This window comes from Tiliqua scincoides, chromosome 1 (genome assembly GCF_035046505.1).
Source record: "Tiliqua scincoides isolate rTilSci1 chromosome 1, rTilSci1.hap2, whole genome shotgun sequence".
NCBI lineage: Eukaryota > Metazoa > Chordata > Lepidosauria > Squamata > Scincidae > Tiliqua > Tiliqua scincoides.
The window spans coordinates 189,729,631-189,749,227 of NC_089821.1; the positions used below are offsets into that span (position 1 = coordinate 189,729,631).

The following is a 19,597-nucleotide window of genomic DNA, read 5'->3' on the forward strand; positions in this document are numbered from 1 at the left end:
GTGGGGCTCAAGGTACACCAACATACATTGTACACATAAATGTTATATGTTATGATGGCGCGAACATTGTAAAAAAAACTCTGGTAGATCTCCGGGCCTTGCTGGGTTTCAAAGTCGCTCTCGAGCCAAAAAAGTGTGAGCACCCCTGCTCTAAGGATATTGACCAAGGATTTCAAGTCACTAACCATTCATATAACGATTGGCAAGTCTTCTCTAGTATACCAGACTGGTCCAAAAGGATTTAAAGTTTCTCTGAGAAGGCAGCTAAGCATTCTGTTCAAGATGTGCAAATTCATATGAAGTTGAAGCTGATAATTGTAGCTTCAAGCGCATATTCCCATTTAGAAGATTAATTGCGAGTTTGCACAATTAAAGGTACATCCAGATGCTTCTCATTGGGAGATCTGATGCACTGTTTGAACATTTTTGAGGACCTGAGTCTGCACAAGCCCACACATCCCGTAGTGACCAGCCGTCAGTACGGCTTGCTTTCAGATATGAGAACAAGGGTGTCCCAGAGAAAAGGATACTTCCTATGCTCCTGGTTCACCCAGTGAGGGACTTTGATAGTGGCCATCCACAGGGGCCTTCAGAGCTGCAAGGTTTAGATGGCTCTACTTACTTAGGAATCCTCAAGCACTCGGCAAGTAATTTTTTTAATTGTTTTGCAAAAGCTGAAAATACTATCTCCATATTAACTCCAAAAGTTTACAGTTGCAATTGCTTTGGGTATGAAGGGAAGAAGAGAAAGCTTTTTTTTCTTCATCTGCTCATACGAATGCATCTGCGTTGGTGTGAATTTTGCGTTGAAACTCAATTAGGATCAAGTTTGAGCAAAACTGAATAAAAACTGATGGGGAGCAAAAGAAAAGATGAACAACAGACAAAGCAGCAACTACAGACATATGCAGTACTGCTGACAGGCAAACTAACCACATAGCAGGGCTCACCTGAGCTGAATCCCAGCACTGGAACATGTGCTCTGCAGCATGTGACATCATAAAGATACACACTGTTGGACACGCTTTCCCTCACCCTCGAGTAACCCTAATTAGTCCCAACATATCTTTCCAGGTATGCTCTTCTAGGGCAGATGGCACAACCTTCAGGTAAGCTTTAGCCCCAAGCACTTATGCTTTTACAAGTGATCCTTGCACTAGCGCCACAAACCTGCGAGGACAGTATGCATTGGAAATACTTGCAGCACCCATAGATTACACAGGGCATTCCCTTACACCAAATCAAACTTACTGGTTCATTTGGCTTTGAAGGTTCTATGCTGACGGGTGGCAGCAGCTTCCCAGGGTTTCAGACAAATATTCCCAGCCCTACCTGGAAATGCTAGAGACTGAACTTAGAACCTTCTGGATGCAAAGCAGATCCTCTACCACTGTGCTACAACTTCTCTCTAACTATGTTGTGGACTAAGAAATTCAACAACAACAAAGACTACAGGGTGTCTCAAAAAATGTACACACATCTTAATAAACTCTAATTCACATATGCTTCATTGTAGAAAGCCTGCAACACTCCACCATCTAAGGTAGAACACACAGCCTTTTCTGGCAGTCCTTGGGTGGCATGCAGCCCTCCCTTTTGAGCTTGCCGAACCACTTTAGCAGCTAAGAACATAAGAACAGCCCCACTGGATCAGGCCATAGGCCCATCTAGTCCAGCTTCCTGTATCTCACAGCGGCCCACCAAATGCCCCAGGGGCTAATAACGTGGAAGTAATTGGTGGTGATGTCACCACATCATTGCAAATTACTTTTGGTTTGGTCACGCAAGGGTCATGTGGTGCCCTGGCTGCCCAAAGTTGGACCACCCTGATCTAAGGGAACCAATTGCAGACATGTGTGAAACCATCTCAACCCACGTGTTGGTGGATGTCTGCAGATCCCTTATTCTATGACATCAGTGGTCTATAGATATAGCTTAGATCCTTACTGGGGCAAAATTGTTCTTCTTTATACAGGTCACTATAAGCATTCAAGCTTATAGTGATGCACAGGCAGGCTGCCAGCAGCCTGAATGCTTGAAAAAGAGGAAGCAATGCGCACAATAAATGAATCCACAGATACCAGATCTGCAGATACAGGGGCCAGCCTGTACTGCATGTGGTGTACACAAAAGAAGTTGTGGATACAGGGGCCTACCAGTTTGAATTTTTGTATTCTAGTGTACGTGTGAATTAATGTATAAGAAATCTGACACAAAGCATGTGTACCTTTTCTTGAGACATCCTGTTTGTACCCAATATAGCCAAGAAACTTGGATTGCACAAAAGACAGATGTCACCTGAACAGTTGGCCAAGACTTTCTTGTGCCCATTAGTAAATACTAGCAGGCAAGTCAGTATTATAACAAGGGGGAGCAGAGATAAGCACAGAGGGACAGTTTGTTCATGAGAAGGATACTGGTGTAGGATCCTATGTTATTGAGAGAAAGAGGCACTTTCAAGGGCGCAGAGCTTTTGCTCTTACTACAGGAGTGTTCCCAAGGGCAGCACTTTACTTTTCTCCAGAAGAAAGGCAGCCATTGGGAGAAAGATAAACAGTTACACTTGAGGAGCACCACTGGTGTGAGGAACCTGGGGCTAAATCTACTCCAGTCTGTAACCCCTGAGTGACCTCAGCTAAAAAGTCTGCTTCTATCTGTATTGCTCCATCTTCTCAGCCTCATATCCTGGATCCTTGGTTCCATTTCTTGGTCACATTAGTATGCGACAGGATCTTGGCAATGGGCTTTGAGGCATTTAAGAATAGGCTAAAACCAAACTTAGGTAGCGTTCCTTTTTTAAACAGTATCCACATAAATTTAAAATAATCAAGCAAATGTATCAAATAGGAACAGACTATTGCTGGACTGTGAATTTTTAAAAAACAACAACACCTCATTCTTTTTGTTTTTGAAGACTATCTTTCCTTGCACTGGAGACCTGATATTTTGAGTATTTACTCCACACGTGTACAGGCTATCACCTAGCAAACAATAAAAGCAGAAAGGCCTGGGGGAAAGAAGAACGTTATCACACCCCATTGCGGACCCCATTCGACAATTCCTGTGAAGTATGAGGAATACAAATGTCTTAATGACCCCCTCTTTCCTGTTTTGTTCTCAGTCCATTTCCAGAAAGGTCAGAACATCCCTTAGACTTCCTCTTCCTCTTGCTTACCGCTGGCTTGTCCATATCATTCTGGAAGGCTCTTTCTTTGCGACATGAATCCCCAACCCACCCATCACCTTCCTTGTCAACTTTTTGCCATCTTGTTGAGCAGAATTAAAAAATGTCTATCTATGATCCAGAGTAATGCTTTAATGACATGAAATAATGCTGCAAGGATCCAGATAAGGTCTGAAAACTGCATCAAATGCAATAGTCTTTTCCCATCCAACTGTGGCCTCCTTTGAACCAGGAGCAATTGGTGTGATTCGCAAAAGGCGACACTGTTTCCGATACGAGACAGGGATGCATTGCTCATACAAATCACTTGCATTGTTCATGATCTGTGTAGTCATCCATGTCCACGTCAGAATCAAAGAGGGAATGTCCAGTGTAATCGGTGTCAGGTGTTCGGGAAAAACTATTCTCGGTTCCCTCGTCTTCAAATGTTTCTGTCCTTGAATAAAAACTGAAGTCCTGCAATGGGTGAGTCTTACTCGCTTCGCTACTTTCTTCTGACTCATACAGAGTGTTGTCATCATCGTGGTGCCACTCTGGCCAGAATTTCCTCCTGATTCTCTCACAGTACATAGCCAGATTAATGAGCTCTCCTGAAAAAAACATGAAAGAAAATGGCATTACAGGGTCACGCAACCCTAAACGGAGTAAGTGGGAAAGTAAAGGATGAAGATTTTTCACTGACAACCAAATGCCATGTTCAAACACATGTGACATCCAGTATGAGCAACTATTGTCAGCCTGCCCTACTGAAAACTTTTCCTGGGAACCTGGTTGGAAATTTTCTGAATCAGAGGCTGGGTTTTATGTACCACGGGCCTGATCCATTATGACAATTACTATGCAAAGATAAAACCACTGCTGCAGAGAAACCATTACATCAAAGAGGAAACACAACTCAAGAGAATAGCAACTTGTAGATCAGTCATGCCCAGAAGGGTTTTGCTCAGCTGTAAACACTGTGAATCACTTCTGTATGCCACACATCATCATGTTCCCTGTGCCTCCATAGTCCACTTGGGAGTTTCTTGGTACAAGAACTAATACCTTGCTAGGTAGGCACTCGCCTTCCTACAATGCCCTTTGCATGCTGTTGGGCAAATGTTGCAATGGCCTATGAACGACACTCTTATTTGTTGTGAACTGCCTTGAAGACAAAGCTGGCAGACAAGTGACATTCAAATACAGTGCCTGTGATTATGACAGCAATGACTCTGAACTGACCCAGTTGAATAAGTGTCAGTGTCCAGCATCCCAGTGACTGACCATGATTAGAGCCTCTCCCGTTAACAAAAAGAAGCCTGGTTTTGCATATCCACCCATTCACCAAGAGATACCTTGCTCATTTCTTTAGGAGGGTTGATTCTTATTTAACCCTGGACGTCTCTTTTGGCACCACTTGTAGACCCTCCCCCTTTTCTACATATTACTACAATTTTATTAGTGTGCATAAGAAACATAGCTCCATATATGTCTACTGAAGAAGAATTAAAATAGAGAAAATATGGGACAAATCAACGTATGCACTGCAAAAGGTGGACTCTCATTCATAAAGCCCCTACATTCCTTTTTACAGAACTGTAATGTAAATATGCGATAGAATTGTTTGAAGGCAAGTTTTTGATTTGTACCACCAGGTGGCAGCGTTGCTTGCAGGAATTCACCATGGCTCAGCAGAGGCCCTCTGCAGGAAAACATTCTGAACTAAAATATTTATTTCACATACAGTACATGTGAATTCAGAAAGGACACAGCAAAACCAGTTTAGATCAAAATACAGCACTCTCAGTTTCAAAACAGAGTTTGGGTGCATGCAGAATGTCAAACAACAAATCTCCATTTCTACAGAGATATAAACTGCAGCTAGAATGTTGTGCAAGATTTGACCCGATTTCAACAAAAACAAAAGCACAGAGATGCTGCAAGAGTTCAGTTGTGCCTACATTACAGCAAACCAGTTGCACATCAAAGGCACTCTAAAGCCCAAAACAAACTAAGTGAATCCAGGCATATTTGCTTCATTTACAGCCACTGCGGAATCCAGTGTTAGTTATTGCAGAATTTGGGCACTTTTTAGCATGGAATATGCATGGAGCTCTGTGCCACCTATGGACCAATCCACCACCCTGGTGAGAATACCCTCCTGCCCTTTGAACTGCATCTACAGATCTTCAGAGGGGGGGAGTAGCAATAACTGAAAATAGAGGGAGGGTTATGTTCTCTTTGTGAGGAATAGAGGGAGGGAGGTTCAAGATAGTGCTTCAGCAACAGCCACACCAGTCATTGGCTCAAGAACAGGCCTGAATTAAACAGAACAAGCAGGCTATGGCAAAAGCAAATAAAATCAGAAGAGAGTCGTTGTTGGCAACCTTCAGTCTCAAAAGACTATGGTATTGTGCTCTAAATGGTGGTTCTGGAACAGCGTCTAGTGTGGCTGAAGAGGCCAATTCGGGAGTGACAATACCTTCCACACTGGGAGCAAATGTAGTCTGTCCCTGGTCTGTCTCCCTGGCTATGGGCCTTCCTTCTTCGCCTTGGTCTGTTGGCCAAGTGTCTCTTCAAACTGGGAGAGGCCATGCTGCACAGCCTGCCTCCAAGCGGGCCGCTCAGAGGCCAGGGTTTCCCACCTGTTGATGTCCACTCCTAAGGCCTTCAGATCCCTCTTGCAGATGTCCTTGTACCACAGCTGTAGTCTACCTGTAGGGCGCTTTCCTTGCACAAGTTCTCCATAGAGGAGATCCTTTGGGATCCAGCCATCATCCATTCTCACGACATGACCGAGCCAAGGCAGGCGTCACTGTTTCAGCAGTGCATACATGCTAGGGATTCCAGCTCGTTCCACCACTGTGTTGTTTGGAACTTTGTCCTGCCGGGTGATGCCGAGGATGCGTCAGAGGCAGCGCACGTGGAAAGCGTTCAGTTTCCTCTCCTGTTGTGAGCGAAGAGTCCATGACTCGCTGCAGTACAGAAGTGTACTCAGGACGCAAGCTCTGTAGACCTGGATCTTGGTATGTTCTGTCAGCTTCTTGTTGGACCAGACTCTCTTTGTGAGTCTGGAAAATGCGGTAGCTGCTTTACCGATGCGTTTGCTTAGCTTGGTATCGAGAGAAAGAGTGTTGCAGATCGTTGAGCCAAGGTACACAAAGTCATGGACAACCTCCAGTTCATGCGCAGAGATTGTAATGCAGGGAGGTGAGTCCACATCCTGAACCATGACCTGTGTTTTCTTCAGGCTGATTGTCAGTCCAAAATCTTGGCAGGCCTTGCTAAAACGATCCATGAACTGCTGGAGATGTTTGGCAGAGTGGGTGCTGACAGCTGCATCATCGGCAACGAGGACGTCACGCAGACATTTCAGCTGGACTTTGGACTTTGCTCTCAGTCTGGAGAGGTTGAAGAGCTTTCCGTCTGATCTGGTCTGGAGATAGATGCCTTCTGTTGCAGTTCCAAAGGCCTGCTTCAGCAGGACAGCGAAGAAAATCCCAAACAAGGTTGGTGCAAGAACACAGCCCTGCTTCACTCCACTTCGGATGTCAAAGGGGTCTGATGTGGAGCCATCGAAGACAACAGTGCCCTTCATGTCCTTGTGGAAAGATCTGATGATGCTGAGGAGCCTGGGTGGACATCCAATCTTGGAGAGAATCTTGAAGAGGCCATCCCTGCTGACCAGGTTGAAAGCCTTCGTGAGATCTATGAAGGCTATAAAGAGTGGCTGTCGTTGTTCCCTGCATTTCTCCTGCAGTTGTCTAAGGGAGAATACCGTATCAGTGGTGGACCTGTTGGCTCGGAATCCGCACTGCGATTCTGGATAGACGCTCTCTGCAAGTACCTGAAGCCTCTTTAGTGCAACTCGGGCAAACAGCTTTCCTACAACGCTAAGGAGAGAGATGCTACGGTAGTTGTTGCAGTCACCCCTGTCACCTTTGTTCTTGTACAGCGTGATGATGTTTGCATCCCTCATGTCTTGAGGTACTCCACCTTCTCTCCAGCAGACAGAGGATTTCATGCAGCTCAGTAACGATGATCTCTTTGCAGCACTTTAGGACTTCAGCAGGGATGCTGTCTTTTCCAGGTGCCCTGCCAAAGGCAAGGGAGTCCAGGGCCACGTGAAGTGAAGAGAGTCGTAAGATGCACGTATTCTCCCATTCTCCCCACTCCATGTACTCATATTGTATCAGAGATGGATTTACATTGTAAGCTACTTTGTGAGTAAAGCTTGGCTGAAAAGTAGAGTATGTTTGATATAATTTAAATCATACATTTCTGAATCTCTTTATCCCCCCATCATCCTCTCCTCATATATTCTTTACATCCATTGATAATGTCACCAATCCACCCTGTACAATAGGCACATAATCTTGACTTTACCTGTGTCACCTTTATTTCCCATATTCAGTCTCTCACCAAACCACATCTTCCTTTATAATACTGCAAGAATCCAGGCCTTCCTTTCTTCCCCCTCAGACAAAATGCTAGTTCTCACCATGGTCATCTACAGTAAGTCATCTTGCCCTGACTACTGTAACCTCTTCCTCCTCCCTGGCCTTCCTGTGGCTCATCTTAGTCTCCGCAAGTCCATCCAACACTCTGCTTCTGAGGTCATTCATCACACTCACTGCACTGACCACATCATGCCCAATCTGCTCCCTGTCTATTCCTAGATCAAGCACAAGCTCTTTGTTTAAGGCCCACCATGCCTTGCCTCTCAACTCTCACATCTCTCATCCATGGCTACCAGTGACTTGTCACATTTCAGCTCTGCCATCCTCCATCAGATCACCTGCACTCTCAAATGACTCCAGTGTCTTCCTTTGCTGCCCTTACGCTTGGAACTGCCTCCTGGAACATGGGCAGGATGGTTCCTCACTCACTGCCTTCAAATCCTGTCTTGAAACCCACCTGTTCCATGAAGGCCTTGGCACCCTGCCTCAGTCCCCAGTTCCTAAGCACTGGTGGGCAGTTCAGAGGTACTGCACCAGACGTGCAACAACAAAACCAACCTGGGAAGGTGATCAAGGCCCAGAAGAGGGTAGGATATCAGCAGTACCTTTGCCACCAATACCACTTTCGTTCCACCCCTTGTTCTGCTCCCCCCGTTCCCACATCTCCTCCCACTCCCTCCCTGCCTCCTTCCTGACCCCACACTGATTTACTGATGCTGCAGCCATGGAAGATCTCCTGGTGGGAAGCCATCGCCACTGCCTGCTGCAGCAATGACATGTCGCATTTTCAACCATTATAAAGCCTCTTGGGCCGCTGGAACTATAGGTGGCATAAAGGCAGCCAAGGATTGGGCCATAAATATGATTGGGAACAGGACCTGCCAATCTTTCAGATTGCCAGCATTCAATGCTTTCCAATCAGTGATGCTGGAATTAACATACTCCTACCTTTGATTAGTCTCTCAGGTCTGGTTCCTGGTAATGTCCACATTGCCTGTGCCAGGTGCCCAAACACTGTGGCATCTAAAGTGGAGAGTTTGGGTCCCATGATGTACTTTTTATCACCTGCAGATAAAACAGTATCACAAACATTTATGGGACCTCTTAGTATTTGTTTGCTGCTGCCTCAGCCAGACGTGGAGCTGGGGGGGGGGGGCAGAATGATAAGTATTCTCTTCATATGGTATCTTACCATTCTGCAATGCACTGTGTAAGCACCCCTCCCCCTTGGCGTCTGAGCCATTCAGGGCAGAGATGCTACTTTGCTGTCGCTGCCTCGAATGGCTCAAACGCCAAGGGAGAAGGACGCTTACACAGTGTGTTGTATAGTGTGCGGTTCTTACCACTCCACCCCTGCTCTAGCTCTGCTTCTCGCGGCAGCCCCTCCTCCTAAGACATGCACTGATGAGCTCACAAGTCTTGTGCTGCTTCATAACACCCTGCTACAGTCTTCCAACACATACAGTTCAGCAGTCAACTTTTCAATCATAGTACTGTGGCTTGTGCAGAGGGTCTACTTCTGAAGAATTGATTTGCCTAATCACATGACAGTGCAGTTTGTCAGAATACTTCAGTAGTGTCAGCCCATTACGTGATGAGGCTTGGATAAACCGCCCATGACAATGTGAATCAGAGCTGTGCACTGGGAGGGGAAGCAGGACATGCACACGCACACCCCAATTATGTGAGGGGGGCTTGTCTGAAATGGCTTGTCTGTAGTTTTCATTGAGGAAATTACAGGGGATCTGGTAAATTGGCCTATACTTAAATTTACCTGAACTCCAGTTTGACTCAGTTCTACCTACCAAAATTATGCCTTGTTTAAGCCAGTTAATTATGCCTGAGGTGAAGCTGGAGTTGACCCTCTAGGTTGAGGAAACCAACTGTGCTGGGTGTGTAAAGTGTCTTGGTTCTTTTCCACCAAACTTGCCCTGTTAATTGTGGTACCTTGCTCCCTGTGTAAAGCAGAGTTTGGGAACTCAGGCTGGGAGAAGGACTTTTCTGGGCTGCAAACTGACCTGTTGTATGGTCAAAAAGGCTCCTGGTGTTAAGAGTAACTTGGAAAGTAAACAGAAGCCAACCAGGGTTAGTGAGCACTGATGGGTTTATGACCCTGCTAATGTCCCGGCTTGTGTGTAAGCTTCATCCTTATGATGGGTGCTATTCAGGAACAACCCAGATAAAACATAGGAAACTTCTTTTCAAGATCTCCCATGTTCTTTGTAGTGGTGACAGGGGTTGTCGTGCCCTGGAAGAAGATGTTTCCATTACCTCCAATGCCCTTTCCCAGTATAAATCCTTCTCCTTATACACAAAACTGCTAACAGTTCAGCAAAAGACAAATAAAACAGGCAGGCGCCCTCACTGGGGCAGATGTGGAAGCTCCTTCACTAGAGGGCTTCATGGGTTCCATGGAGCTTTGCCAATAGGCAATGAATAGGACTTAAATGCACTTTGTAGCTTTTGGCGATTCAAAGGGCCATCACCTAGAACAGGGGTGCCCAAACCCCGGCCCAGGGGCCACTTGCGGCCCTCAGGGGCTCTCAATCAGGCCCTCAGGGAGCCCCCAATCTCCAATGAGTCTCTGGCCCTCCAGAGACTTTTTGGAGCCCGTGCTGGCCCAACACAACTGCTGTCAGCAAGAGGACGACTGTTCGACTTCTCACCTGAGCTGTGGGACAAGGACTCCCTCCACTACTTGCTGTTTCATGTCTGTGATGCAGCAGTGGCAGTGAAGGAAAGGCTGGCCTTGCTTTGTGCAAGGCCTTCCATAGGCCTTGAGCTACTGCAAGACCTTCATTCATTCATATAAGTTCCATCTCTAATATATTCATTTATGTAAATTTATTCAAATTTGAAATGTAAATTAATTCGGCCCCCGGACACAGTGTCAGAGAGATGATGTGGCCCTCTTGCCAAAATGTTTGGACACCCCTGACCTAGAATGACTGAAGAGAATCAGAACGACCCCAATAAGCATTCCAGAAGTAAGTCTGAATGCTGGAATTTAGGGCCATGTCCTCAGTGACACCAGATCTACAGCTTTATTTCATCAACAAATTAGTGTTATGCAGAACCAATTGGACTTGAATAGTCAAACCTGTGCAGCAAGCATAATGAGTAATCTCTCTAAAACCTGAACAACAAAGCAAAATGAAATTTGACATGTGAATACATCCCAAATATCTCCAATTTCTAAAGTACAGGCATCCCCCCAAATCCACAGGGATTCCATTCCAGCCCCCCCCCATAGATATGGGGGGACCCAATATAAAGCACTGTACAACATCCCCCCACACACACGCACACATACCCATTATCTTCATTTTTCTGTAATTTTTTATTTTCTTGCTTAACACAGGAATGCAGCATGTAGGCAGGGAGCCTGCATGTTAGAGCGAGGAGACTAATTGAACATTAACGGAACAGTTCCTGCTTCCTGTTCATGTTCTGGCTGTTTATGTTCATGTTCCCTAATGTGCCCCTGTGACCCTGATTGCATGTCGTATTTGAATGTTAAGCAAGAAAATAAAAGTAAAGTGCAAAAAAATGAAGCTAATGGGTGAGTCTGGCAGAAAATACTAACCTAACAAAACAGTGCAAAAAATTACTGTACATAATATACAACAATGACATGCAAGATACATTACCCAGAAGACCGGCTAAAGAGCGCATGTCTTTCTCCATCAGTGTGTATATCTCTTCTTCAGAGAAACGCCCAATGCCATGGCCATACATTTCCCGCTTCACAATTCCTTTTGTTATATGGCAGAGAATCCATTTCAGCAAGTCACTAAAGGGCCCAGTAAGGGAGAGCATCTTCTGGGTCTCATGGAGATTGTCCACCCATTGGCAATAAGCCAAGGTCCTAGAATGGTGTGAAAACAATTTAGTGCGGTATCAAACACAATATGTTTGTCTAGATAAATCCAGGATGGAACACGATCCACCATTATAGAGGTAATGTCAGCATGTTTTCCCAGCCCTGCCTTTGGCCGGTTTCATACTGCCATAGCAAACCACAAATGGAGGAAAGAAGCACAAGCTGGGAGCAGGCATAACAGCTGCTTTTTTGGAGTGTAGCACCCACATAAATCCTGCTAGTCTCTAACTCGTCACCAGTGGCATCACTAGGGCTCACATCACCAGTATGATGCAGGATGGTGCAGGATGGTGCAGGATGCCAGCGCATCACACCCCCCCCATGCAGTGGGCGGGGCAACACCCCAGGTGGTGGGTATGGTGATGTACCATCATTCTGCCCCCACTGGTTTTTTTGGCTATAGTTTTTGATAGAATAAAGATAGAACACATGCTGCATGAAATTATACATTGATTGATATAGAACATGATGGTATTATTTTTCCAAATTGTGATCTTAGTGATTTTGGTCACTAGTGGTGTCACCCCCCCCCCCCACAGGGTGTCAACTTACTAACACCTTATTGCAGCAGTTCTCAAACTTTTAGCTCTGGGACCCACTTTTTAGAATGACAATCTGTCCAAGTCCCACCAGAAGTGATGTCATGGTGGAAGTGACATCATTAGGCAAATTAAAATAGAAAAGTATAAAAAATTAAAGTAAAACAAATAATAAAATAAGCAGAAGCCAGCCCTGGTCCATCAAGAGAATTTCCTCTGTAGCCTGCCTGCAATAACACCCCCCCCCTCCAAAATCAGTAAGGTTTTCAGCCCTACCCAGTGCCCAGTTCAATTGAAGAACTTCTGTTTAAACCAGATCAGTGTCAGGATCCACCTGGCTTTCCAAGTCTCAAAAAGGTTCACCTTATCAGCTGAAGCCTCTGTTTGGATCCTTTTTAGTGGGGGGGGGGGGAGGCTGCCTTCTGAAGCATTTGTTGAGCTCCAGTTCCATCAGATCAGGATGGCTTCACTCATTCTGGTGCTTCATATTCCCCTTTGCCTGGCCTGACCACCAGCCAAGGCATGTTTGCTTACTCGGGAGTAAACATGACAGTGAGGCTTAGTTTTGCTTTCCATAGGGCTCAATACATTATCTGCTTGGAGGGAGGGACTTCCTTCTCAGGTGTTTTGGGGGCCGCATTCATTGGATCAAGGCCATTCTCAGGATTCCTCTCAGCCTGCCCTTTCCAATGGACTAAGACAAGTTCACATACTCATGAGTAAACGCACGATATGGCTCAGTTTCACTTTCCATAGGGCTTCATGCATTTTTTGTTCTCCGGGTTTTTGGCCATAACTTTTGATTGAAAGGAGATATTTCACTCTGGTTCTTTTTGCATTGCATTATCCTGGAAATTCCACATCAATGATATATAATGATGGTATTACTCATAACCACCACAATTTCAGTGTGTCACCCCCCATGCACGTCACCCGATGTGGCCCGCACCCCCCTAGCAACACCACTGCTTGTCACTTAGACTGCCAGGGCTAAGTAAAGGGAAACACGTACTCTCCATGTGATTTAAAGGTATTCGGAACAGTGAATGAGCATACGCCTCTCTGTCTCTCAGCAGCAGACTTCCTCAGCCCTGTGCTCCGGGGCAAAGGTCTGCTATGGCACCCGCTGCACACAAATCCATCCCCCCAACTCACTGGAGGCTCACAGAGCCTCACACGACCCAAGGCTGCATCAGGGAAGCCTCTCTGAGGTTCCCTGATGCTGTAAACTGTGCTTCTGGAAAGCACAGTTTCCAACCCCATCGAAAGCCTCAGAGAGGCTTTCACGGGGTCCTACAGCCTCGCGCCCAGGGCATTTGCCCCATAGAATACAATGGTAGGTCCACAACTGCTTTCTCTTTTACACTTACACACACATGGTACAGTCCTTCCTGGATGTTTCCCCGATGTTAAAAACTCCCTGCTCATGGGGAACTAGCGTATCATGAAAAGGAGGTTTGCTTTCACCTTCTCTATGATGGGATAGGATTTTTTTTTATGTACAGTTTTTTTTTTAATACAGCAATGAAGCTTTTTGTATAAATCATGGGTCTCCTAACTATGGCCACATCTGGTCTGCCAGAACATTTTATCCAGCAAGCAGCAACTTGTGTTTTTTGTCAGAGCATTTGCTAATATTTGACATTATATATTTCAGTCATTAGTTATTTGATTTTTCTCTGTAAACCGCTTTGTAAACTTTTTGTTGAAAAGCGATATATAAATACTGTTAATAATAATAATAATAATAATAAATCATTTCTCAGTTTAAACATGGCACTGTTTCTAAATACCATATTTAATATAATATATCATTTCTCAGTTTAAACATGGCACTGTTTCTAAATACCATATTTAATATAATATATCATTTCTCAGTTTAAACATGGCACTGTTTCTAAATACCATATTTCTCTTTTGTTATGTGAATGTGTTATGAATCACATTAGGCTGATTACAAAAAAGATCCAAGTAAAACTTATTCATTCATTTAAATTTCATTTATTCATCTATAAAACTGATTTATTTTTTTTGCCTGCGAAAATGTGTACAATATATGATGCCCTCGTACAGAAACTTTGGAGACCCCTGGAGGATGGATCATTCAAAAATGCCATCTGCAACCTGAAATGGTAAAGTTCAGAATATCAGATATTGTCTTTGTCCGTTTTAATTATTTAATTAATTCTTGAAAGACTCACTGCCCAATCCACTGTAACTTTCCACACAGCAATCGCAGTGGTGCCAATGCACCATCCCACTGTTGGCATGGTGAGGCCTCCTTAGGATAAGGGAACATTTGTTCCCTTGCCCTGTAGTCAGGGCCAGCCTTAGGAGCTGCAGGGACCAACTGGAAACATTACTTGTGGGCCCCAGATTCACAACCAAGGTCTATAGAATCTTAGAGAGATAAACAAATTTATCATAGACTTTATATTTCTAAGGCAGAATGGAAAGCAATCCGAATGTGTTCTTAAAAAGTGCATGTGAGTAAATGGACCCAGTTCATGAAAGCACATTTTAATATGAATTTGCATGTCTGTAAGCCTAAAAGTAAACAAACAAAATATGTAGATTACCTTTGAAAAGTAAATACATGTGAGAACTTGGTATCGCAAATTATAGTTATGCATTTTGAGGCAATGCTGGGAGGAGAAAGGAGCCTTTGCACAATCCAGAAGTCCTAAAATGAGCTCTAGAGGCTGGGAAACAGTGTGGTTTAGCCATGGTGACCTAAGTTTTTGGCAGGAGGGCCATAACATGTCTCTTACATTGTGTCGGGGAGGGCGGGGATTTACATTTATATTTGAATAAATTTACATAAGTTTACATAAATGAATATATTAAAGATGAACTTATATGAATGAATGAAGGTCTTGAAATAGCTCAAGACCTATAAAAGGCCTTGCACAGAGCAAGGCTGGCCTTTCCTTTGCTGCTGCTACTTCATCACAGATGTGAAACAACAAGCAGTGGAGGGAGCCCTCATCCCACAGCTCATGTGAGAAGTCGAACAGTCACCTTCGCACTGAGAGCAGTTGTGTCGGGTAAGTGTGGGCTCCAACAAATCTCCATAGGGCCAGAGGCTCATTGGAGACTGGGGGCTCCCTGAGGGCCACGTTGAGAGGCCTCAAGGGCCACAAGTGGCCCCAGGGCCGGAGTTTGGGCACCCCTGGTTTAGCCAAACAAAGGTAGGAAATGCTACTTTGGTGAGCTTTTTTGAGTCATTTAAATTTGGACCCTGGTGTCCACTTGCTTCTGTGGTGAGAAGGATCCTCAGATACCAGGGTCCAACTGTAGTTACAAAACCAGAGCATATTATCCTAGCATGGGGTCCTCTTATGTGCAGGGCCCAACGGGGAGCAATTAATCCAATTGGCTTAAAGCTGGACTACCGGGAATAAGCCCCAGTTGATGCATGGATCAATGTGGACCTGCACCAGCAATATTGCTGGTGAAAGTTCACATTGAGCCATAAAGAGAACTAGGCCTAGGAAGGGGGTTAGGATTTGGCAGCTGCTGCTGCTGCCACCAAGCCCCCAATTCCTGGGCCCGATCTGCCCCCCTCCCCATTCCTCCCACCTCCATCCCATTCCACTTCCGCCTCCCTCCCAAGCCCTGCAGTCTCACTTGCACCAACGGGCATCCTCAGTCTCTGTATGGACCACTTTACGGACCATCACTTGTGGTAATGGCCAGGCTGTGAGGCCAGGCCTCACAGCAGTGCCATGTTTGTGGCAGCCACAAAGTACATTATGCTGGTGGAATGCACAGTCCACCAGCATATTGCACCCAGAGGATTGGGCCATTGGTGATTAGGTTATGTTCAAGCTCTTATGCGTGATTACTATTTTGAGAGCTAGGGTAGATAGACTGCAAAGGACATCTGGAAGAAGGAATGCCTTTGCCTAAACCGCAGCATGTGGCTTGGTTCATTTCCTTGAGCCATCTGGAAATATTTGCTGTGCCAGCATTTTATACAATCCACATAACCTCTGCTGGTAGCACACAGAGTCTGGAAAGACAAAGTTGCACACTGGTGCATGTACAACCTCACAGCACAAAGTTGAGCCAGGCATCATTTTCATCCCTTCCAACACGCAGTTTTATGAAAATGTGAATAATTGCAAGGAATCAACTGGAGCAATTTTGAAACCAAGGATTGCCTTGTAGATTAATAATCATGTTTTACCATAGCAATACTTACCTGAGTGTGAAAGTTGTGTGTTGGATGGAATTGATAATCACTGCTATACTAATGTATTTCCGTTTCAGGGTACTGGAACTAGCAACACACTTATCAGCATACATATCAATAAAGAGTTTTGGAATATTAAAAAAAAAAAAACCTAGGAAGATGCTCATGTAGGTTCCCTAACCCCCCAACCCCACCCCAAAATGTTTGTCCCTTTCACAAGATTATTTCACAAGGTCCCTTTCACTTAAAGAGAGGCATATAAACACCACTGTTCTTCATAGTCAGGCCCAGTAGTTTTCCAACAACGTAACATATTTATAATCCCAGAATACTTTCTAAGTGGGGTCAAGTCAGTTCATTCACTCTGCAGAGCTTAGTCAGCTCTCTCCTCCAGCCATCTCCTATGGGTTTTGGAAAGAAGCAGTGACCTCACATGACCATAAACAACAGGCAGAGGAGGTGTGGGCTCAATGAAGCCCACACAGACAGGTCCCTTCCTGAAAATACAGTCTGTTCAGTGCCTCCCATAAGATGCCATCTGCACACAGCTCTCACCTTCTTCAGCTGATTCTGTGAGGTGCCAGGAACCTGTATAAAGCACCCTGGAAACAAGCAGAACATCCCTAGACACAGTTGCTCCTGTTAACATTCGAGCAGCAAGTGAACAGAAATCACTGAAGACAATCAAGAGAAAAGTAATCAAATGCAGTCTCAGGGCCTCAGCCTAAAAAGTCTTCTGCTGCACTCATTCAAATACACCTAAGTGGTGGCATCCCACATATCACAGCCATGGAACTACTGCCAGCACTCCCAAGATCCTGATCCCAGCCTGGAGACTCTGTAGCACGGCCTGCCAGGACTCAGCTGCCTGAGCTATGAGGAGGGGTGAGGAGGGGGCTGACAAAGGAAAGCAGGTCAGTGCCAGCCTAGCATTGGACTTCTGTGCATCACAATCTTAATTATTTATGGCACTAAACCGCTCACGCAAATGGAAGAAGGAGACATCAATCGGAGACATCAATCGAGGCACTTCAGGGGAGAGAAGAAGGAAGTGGAGGAAGGGAAATATAATCAAAGGGAGTAGCCCTTTGACTTTTGCGCATGTCCCTGAATCTTCTTCATTACAGGGGGGGGGGGAACTATTAAACCAAAGAGGCATCATAGGAACTTCATTCAGTGTGCAATTTCCTTGACTCAAAAAGAGACAACAGCTGCCTTTCTGAACATTTAGTCTATGTGCTTTAGGGCCCATTTCTATCCCCAGCCACTGTGCCGTGGAACACCTCCCTCCAACTCACCACAGATGGAGCCATATCAATCTCTTTCCCTCAACTTGCTCCTTGCTCGTGAACAAATCAGGAATTGCAGGACACTCTGGGAGCTCTCAGCATGTCCCACACTTCCTGTATGGCAGAAAACTGTGCATTTGTGCAAGAAGCAAGGATTCTTCTGTCTGGGTTTTGGGGGATGCATGTGCATCAGGGCAGCAGATCACATTGGGCCACCCCTGCCCTTTGTAACAAACCAGTTACATTACCAACCCTGTGTGGAGCCCGAATCAGTAGTCAAGGTTTGACAGACACCACCAAAACCCGCTGTCTCTTCACCTGACAATTCAGGATGATGCACTGCATTTCTGCAGTCATTTTTCTCACTCACAGACTGCCCTTCTGGTTGCAGCAGCCCAGTCTAAGACTGAGGTTGAGTGATCAGTGATCACCTGACCAGTCAACCCCTCTCTCTAGGTAATCAGACAACAAAAAGAGTTTTATTTTTAAAATCTCTTTGGTGTGCTGTTTTGGTAGCACTATTGATCTGTTTCAGAGCTGCATCCTAGAACACATGCTATCCTAGTGGGACTAGAGTCCCATGGGGGACATTGATTCCAAAATACAAGAGAATATATTCAGTCTGAATAATAGACCCAAATGACTCTCAGAAAGGCTTGATGACTGCATATCTCTGTAAGGTCTTAGAGTTCATAGCTTGAGTAGAAAGTTGGATGCATTTCCTCCTCATTCAGACAAGTAGTTCAATCTAGCAAGAGCAATCTACATATGCTAAAGGGGGGTGGAAATAATATCTCCAACATCTGGGATCCCACAAGCATTTCACCATGCATGGAATTATACACACAGATTCACTAATTTCACATGCTTATTATTCCAGTCCAGCTTCTCAATATGCAAGTTTTGGCTTTCCAGAGACATCTAGGAATCTATCAGTGTTGGAGAAAAGACTAGATGGGACCTTGATCTGATTAATTAATAATCTTCTTATATTATGTAATTTGCCCTTATGCACCAGACCAATAACCCTCAATAATATACATTCTCTCTCTCTCTCTCTCTCTCCCCTCCCCACAATGTGTACAAAAAGCTCCCATCCTAGAAGGGAACTCAAGCTTAGAATCAAACCGTAAGGATGCAACTCTAAACATAGTTCACTAAAAGTAACCAAATGATGAAATCACAACACTATCGAACAGTCCTGCTTGAGTCTTTATAGGGGCTACTTTAAGATCTGTGTTCTCCAGGGTGAAGGAAGAAGAGTGTTCAATCCAGAGGCCCTCATACCATTCATTCCTGCAAAGGTGATCAAGTTGGAAGGCTGTTGTCTGAGCTGGCTCCACCCACAATGCATCACCATGTTCCCCTCATTCTAATCATAGGGGAGTTGCCCAAACCACTCCCTTACCCACAAATTCAATAGAAATAAGTATCTGATTGCACGTGAAGGGGAGGTTTGCACTAAAAATCTCACCCACAATTCAGATAAGGGGAGTGGCATGACAGGAGGGCGAGCTGGGCATGCTCATGCACATCAGATGTGGCTCAGAATATAGACCAAGCTTGCCCCCTGATGATCTTTTTAGGAGCTGATTGAATCATTCAAACCAGCCCAAGAACTCTTGGGGTAGCCCTTCCCTCACCTTCCCAAGGTGGTTCCAAGGGAACTTCTCTGAAGTTCTCCATGCTCTGAAAGGAAGGTAGAAGAGTGTCCAGACCAAAGGAACTCATAGCATCAACTCTTTTTGAGATCAGCACTAACCTGAGACAACTCTGCTTTTCATTCAAATTTCATTGCTGATTTCATATTTTTAAATTGCAAACCACTATGTAGTAAATAATATTCTCAAATTTAAAATTTACATAAGCTGTACAGAAATGCTACTAATAGAAAACTCTTTTCTAATCCTGCCATTCACAGGTGCAGAAACAACTTGTTTTCATGGATTAAAAGAATATTGGGCAGAACAAGAACTTCAAGATCAAGATGAAAAGAGCAACTATTTGTAGACATTTAGCGCAGTGCTTGAAGTCATCAGAGCATGTTCATTTCCATGGCGGCTTA

General features: G+C 44.8%; 1 protein-coding gene across 1 annotated transcript in view; it reads right to left on the bottom strand.

The window, feature by feature from the left end:
- Positions 1–1,679: 1,679 nt before the first annotated feature.
- The window catches only part of FAXC (failed axon connections homolog, metaxin like GST domain containing), a 35,350-nt gene continuing 17,432 nt past the window's right edge, over positions 1,680–19,597 (bottom strand). The window contains exons 4-6 of the mRNA XM_066610124.1: positions 11,274–11,491; positions 8,572–8,688; positions 1,680–3,774 (exon numbers count right to left, since the gene is read on the bottom strand). Coding sequence (XP_066466221.1) covers positions 3,488–3,774; positions 8,572–8,688; positions 11,274–11,491 — 622 coding nt within the window. The 3' untranslated portion in view covers positions 1,680–3,487. The remainder of the gene's footprint in view (positions 3,775–8,571; positions 8,689–11,273; positions 11,492–19,597) is intronic.